Source organism: Alligator sinensis, unplaced genomic scaffold (genome assembly GCF_000455745.1).
Source record: "Alligator sinensis unplaced genomic scaffold, ASM45574v1 scaffold1360_2, whole genome shotgun sequence".
In the NCBI taxonomy this organism is placed as follows: Eukaryota; Metazoa; Chordata; order Crocodylia; family Alligatoridae; genus Alligator; species Alligator sinensis.
This window is the reverse complement of record NW_005843005.1, coordinates 433,634-439,978: the sequence shown is the minus strand read 5'-3', so window position 1 is coordinate 439,978 and position 6,345 is coordinate 433,634. Positions and strand designations below refer to the sequence as shown.

General features: G+C 38.5%; 1 protein-coding gene across 1 annotated transcript in view; it reads right to left on the bottom strand.

Annotated features, from left to right (window-relative positions):
• The window catches only part of LOC102388229 (O-acetyl-ADP-ribose deacetylase MACROD2-like), a gene marked incomplete at both ends in the record, with an annotated part of 443,367 nt that overhangs the window by 22,619 nt on the left and 414,403 nt on the right, over nt 1-6,345 (bottom strand). The window contains one exon of the mRNA XM_006036701.2: nt 1,954-2,022. Within this exon, the coding sequence (XP_006036763.2) occupies nt 1,954-2,022 (69 nt within the window). The remainder of the gene's footprint in view (nt 1-1,953; nt 2,023-6,345) is intronic.

Genomic DNA, 6,345 nt, shown 5'->3' with positions numbered 1-6,345 from the left:
GGAAAGAGTAACTAGGAATCTGGTTCTCCTTGTGTGCAAGATGCCACAGCAGCATAAAACCTTTTCCTGAGATATCCAACCCTAATATAATCTGGTATTTGACCAGTCAAAAAAAGTTTGGTAAATTGACTGATCAAAAGTTGTCAAATATTGCCAATAGGTCCAAATAATACACAGAAAAAACACAAATTTTCCATTCAGAAATGTGTCATAAAACAATAAAAAATATTTCTGTCAAGAAATCTATTAAAAAAATGTAGTTTTTTGGGTAAAATTGCTATAATCTTTGACCAGGCAAAAATATGCAGTAAATTGACCAGTTTGCCATCCCTAGATTATACTATCATTTCATAATTCTGTGGCCAGATCAACATGAAGCAGATAAACTCATTCCTCCCTTCTCAATTCCCTCAAGAATAAAGGCTAAAGCCCTATTTGCTAAGAAGAGACTATTAAAACTATGGATCAAATAAGTGGAATGGTTATCCACAAAGATGAGGGATAATTTCAGTGGGAAATAAATCAGTAGGCATTCATATTACATTCATACAGAAGATATACAATCAGGAGCAAGAACTCAAAACAATATCTGAATTTCAAAATCTCCACTGAGACGTGAGAAGAAAAAAAACCTCAGCATCCTGCCATTCATAATACAAAATGTAATAAACAGTTCCAAAAAGAAATCTGACAGATAGGCTAGTTGTCAGTGGGGAGCAGGTATGAATGAAAGGTAATCACCTATAATGCTTTGGAAAAATCTTCACCATTTCTGTTAACCTTGCCCTGACCTTAATCTAGGAGGATTTCAATGGCAAATAATATTCTGGCAAGGGTGCTTTTTTGCGTTTTTTTTAAAAACATCTTTATAGTATTTCTATCTGCCAGTTGAGAGAGCAGTTAAATCAACCTGGTCAAAGCTTTGAACCAGTAATCAGGTAAAATCTGGGGGCTCCTTAAAATGCAATTTTAAAAGAAGACAGCAAGATCTCACACCCTTTCAGGCTTATCTAAAAAAATAAAGTGGAGTCAAACAGTGACAGTGAATTAAACATTACATTTTTTAAAATAAATAAGTTAATGGAAGTTAATAATTATGTATCTCAGTAAAAATGCATTAAAATTCTCTATTAGTCTGACTTGAAGGCTGTACTGATGGACTGTATTTATTATAGATCGCTGAACTCCTGTTTTGAATTACCAGTAGCAAAGGTTTTATAAATCACCCATGCCTTTTTTGACATACCAGAAAGAATTCTGAAAAAGTAGGCTAGCATGAGCAATTAATGCTGTGATACCATAAAAGGATCAAGAAGTGTGTGTCTGTGTGCTGGTCTCCTATCTGTAAACCAAACAACTTGATGGGAAAATCTCAGCTTGAAACATTTAAATAAGATTGTCTTTCTTCTTGCCTAAACTCTCTGCCTTTTGGCCCGGTGACACTTTTAAATATTTATCACACACTAAATGATCTGAGTGCCCAGCACAGTCTGCACCAGATAAACATTACTTTTTTTCTCTCAAATATGACTTCATCTCCCATCTGCCCCTGCACAAAGTATTTACAATCACTCATTTCAGGTTATTTTCCTCTCAGCACACAATGAACTAGGACTTTAATTCTGTAAGACTGATGTGCTTAATTTATGTACAAGAGTCACCCTATCCAGACCAAACTTGTGGCCTATTTTTGAAGTGTCAAGTATGGTATTTTTACATTAACTCCATTATGACGAGAATAAGGATTTTGTGGTACTTCTCTTACCAGCACAACACCTGGTGCCAAGCAGTTTTTTAGAAATAGTTTTATCAATGAAAATCAAGGCATATGACAGATTTCTAACTTTTTAAGCCTAGGTTTGGCTTTTCTCAGGGAAAAGAAAGTTAGGTGTTGTACAATGTGTACTAGGTGACTAGAGAGTGTATACTTCAGCTGTATTTTGCTATCTGTACCTTTGTCCAAATGCATCTCTATTTCTTCTTCTGAAGGTTGGCTGAGTACATCTGAAGGCATTGTCTCATCTGTATAAAGAGAGGAAGTGAAAGAGAAATATAGGTTATTTGTTAGAAGTTAGCTTGGTTGAACTGACTTATCATACAAGAGGGTTACACCTAATGAATTAAGAGGCCTGGGGCTAATTGAATGGGAGTCAGCAGAGCTGGGTTTGATTTCCTGCTCTGTCCTCAACTTACTGTGTGACCCAGGGGCATCATTAACCTGATCCTTTTTCCCATGAAAGTCACAAACATCAGTAATACTGGATCAAGCCCTCTTATCTCCTCGCAGATGCACTCCCTTTAAAATGAGGAGGATGACTTCATTACATGGGTTCTTCTATGAGGTTACTGCTTCTAATATGCTTGGAAACCCCCACTTAGCAGGTGCTGTAAAGGCTTGATCAGGCAAAATACATCTTTTCCCACTCCCAGCAAGCATGTAAGCCTGTGCCTAAACCATCCCTAAGGATGCATTTAGACGAGCATGCATGTGTGGTTTGCGGCACCTCTGACCACGCGCAACGCATGTGCAACTGTGTGTTGTGCTGCAAATTTGCAGTGTGGTGCCAAAATTTGATACCTGGAAGTTCCAATATAAAATAAAACTGCAGCAAAAAAAGCAGCACAGCACACACTCCAGGAGTATGCACCAGAGCAACTGGAGGCTGGGTCCTCCAGGGAGATGCTTTGGCTGCCAAAGTATCTCCCCTCCTCTAGGTCTGCCCCAGCTCCTCCAGCATGCAGGGAGCTAGAAGAAGGAGGAAACAGGCAGCAGGGCATTTTGCCCTGCACTGCAGCGCACGTGCAGGAGCATGCACAGTGGTGAAAAGTAGTGGCACAAATTTGTGCCACTACTTTTTGTGCTGCTACAAGCGCACACCCCTGCATATGGAGGCATGGCCTAAGAGGGGAAAAAAATAAATCTACTTAACTTTAGGCATAATCATAAGTCCTGTTTTTGTTAGTGAAACTAAAGAATGCTTAAGAGCTTGAAACGACTTTGATATCTTAGATATTCTACAATCAGCTTTTCAAGAGTTAACGCTGACGTTTAATGATGCTAGGTTAGTGCCAGATTTTAGAACTATGCACTTGAAATTATTCTTCTTACATTTGTAAATACCTTAAGTTCTTATTGACTATGTACTATGAATGTGGGTGTACGTCACATATTTAAATAACAGATTGTATAAGAGTACACTGTGCCTTTTATTTTCTTCTAACCCTTTTTTCTCTGACTTTAAAAGTAATACATTCATGATGTGTCATAATCACCTGAAAGCTCTTCCTTTTGGTTTACAAAATATAGCCTTGTCCAACAACAACAAAATTGTACTTGAAAAACAATAAAATGTTCCTTCCTATGTTAGTCAAAATGATTTGAAACTTATTAGGCAAGCTATTATTTTTTTTATAACTTGGAAAACCTTCCAGCAACTATGTGCAAATGATGTAATGGCATAATTTTATTATACATATACACATGTATGAGTATGCATATTTATTTGGATATATTTTTTTATTTGCATAGCTAGCTAAATAGATCTCCAAACAGCAAAAGGCAGAAACTGTAGTAGTCCTAACAGTTCATAGCTTTGCTTTTTCTCCACCCTGAGCAATGCTAAATGTAACAGAAACTATATTCAGAAGCTTAGCTACTACACAAGGGCCAAAAGGTAAGGCACAGTCATGTCTAAGAAGCTAACTGGTTCATGAACTTTCACAGGCAATAACCTACTTTGTCAGATGCATCAGACAAAATAGCTCTTGTAGGCAATAACCTGTCTGAACCAGTGGGTACACCTACATGTGCAATTAAGACAGAGAAATAAACTCTGGCGCTGTTCCCATCGGAGTCAACTGCTCTTGGGCACAGTGTCTATATGTGCGCCTGGGACTGCAGTATTTTGAGCCAGGGTAGAGCAGTCCCAGGCTGGCAGGGAGCCCGGGGGGGTGGGGGGGGTTATGCCGCAGGCTCCAGGTGGCTGTGTTGGGCAGCAAAGGTGGTGACTGGTATATGAGGGTGTTAAAATGTGGGGGTAGGCAGCAGGCAGCCCCCACTCTAGCACCCTCATAACCCAGCCAGGCCCTGTCACTATCTATATATGCATTTCAGCACACGTAAGTACTCCCCACCCCCACTGACAGTACTATCTTACGGTGGAGTTAATTAATTCATTGCATCCTAATACTGGCACATGCGTAGATGGTGATGCTTTACTGCACAGCTAATTAGTCTGCTCCACAGTAAAGTGCACATGCAGATTCACCCAGTTAGTCTCAAAGCAGTCACCCTGCCCTATCTTCTGCCTGATTTCAGACTAAAATAGCTAACTGCCTCTGTACATAAGGTCTTAATCCACTTTAAGCCTTCATGCAAACTTTTCATTGTCATTACTGGAAGGTTAGCAGTGGATGAAGGATGCTTAATATATGGTCCATTCTTTGTAGCTCTGGCCTTTACACCCATGACTAAAGCTCAGTCCATGAAAATATGAAAGCACTTTAGGTATGTGCATCAAGCATTAACTTTAAAGTGCTGTCCTGAGAAGGGATGTTTGCTTAGGCTGGGGCCTGAAAAGTCTTTGTCTCTCTACTGACACCCGGCAAAAAAGTAATGATATGTTGAGTACCGATATTATAAGATATAGTAAAAGTATGCACATTGTGTCTATGAAAAACTATGCTAGCCTGTAGGAGTAACAAGTTACTTTTGAAAAAACACAAGTTTATAGACACTTCTAGCTACTAAGTCATAATTTAGAAAGGTGACATTTGCATCATATTAGAAGGTAGAGCCAAAATATCTGACTGTTTGGTAGGCTCTATCTGGCATGTTTAGATGATAATGCAACCAGATTAGGCAGAACCCTTTGAGCTATTGTGAATTACAAGTAAAGCCCTGATTTATAAAGTTAAAAGCTGAATCCTAGCCTCTAAGGCTGGTATAGGGGGGTTCATTAGGCAAAGATATCCACTGTTTATGCAAGGTTCTCAAAGAGTTTTGATTCTAGTTGTGCAACTTGCTATAACACAAAAGGCCCACATTCAGTGACCTCTTGCCCTTTGGCTGCTTAAGCCTTCAAGCACTGCAGAGGCAAAGCTGTTAGACTTAAGAAGGGAAGTATGATTGGTAACTGGCATTGTTTTCAAGCTCCTTGTATGATACTACAGCCTTCAAGGAAACTTCTCGCCCTTGGGGAATGAAAAGAACTCAGAGCTCTCTGGGGGCAGAATCCAAAGTCTACTGAAGTCAGTAGTAGTCTTTTTATTATTTTCAATAGTCTTTGGACTCTGTGCATCTACTGTGGAGAGACAAAGAAAGATGGAGAGGAAGTGATAATACAGAGGAGAGGTAAGTGGATAACACCAGCTATAGAGTGGCCTCAGTAGATAACCAGCAGTTTGAACAGTACTGGTGGCCAAAACGCAGAACAGAACTCAAATTGTCAATGCTTTTGCTACAGAGTAGAACCAAAAGGAAGGAAAAGTTTGAAGTAATACAAACTCATTTCTTTAAAAAAAGCCACAACACAACAAGCAGACCAATAGACTCAGTAATGTAGGTTGGGTATCTTTTTGCTTCATTCTATTACATATGCTGATTGGCTTTCTCCAACTGTATTTTTCTAGGTACTACTAAACGCTTTCAGACCAGATAAAGAAGTGCTCTATGTAGATGTTTCATGCTATCTGAATTAAGGAGGTATAGGCAATATACTGGTTAGCTGGTACAAAAGAGATGCAGTGCAGCATTAAAAAAAATCATCAAGAAATGCATTCTCTTTCATGCAGCACCAGGTTAGAAATCCTGAGGAACAAAGGTATTTATAGCTATTTTGACTTGTGACTTCAGTTATTGTGATAAATGTTTAATTCTTGTTGTCACTACTTTAATAGTGTTTTCTAGAGTAAAAAAATATAATCAAAAGGAGAGAAAATCACAGATAATCCAATTTAAACACTGAGTGTCATTTTATTTTAAAAGATCTGATTCATTCATAACACAAATTTGTAAACGTTCCATTTGCATATACAGCTGTATGAATTCTGAAATTAAGTTGCCAATTTTCATTTTCTCATGTGGCTCCTTTCTGGTTGAATGGAAAACCTAACCCAATTTTCCAAGGTTTGCAGGCAATAACTAAAATCTAGAGGTACCCCTATTAAATCTTTCAAGAGCAGTTTTTGATAAATTCTGAGTACTCTCCTCATTCCCTTGAACTCATTTTTCCCATGTTACTCTCCTATAGAATGCCACATGGACCTACATATGCATGGAAAATTATTTTTTTCTACTTAGAGGATTACCAAAATATATTCTACTTTCAGGAGGGAATGTGGAGC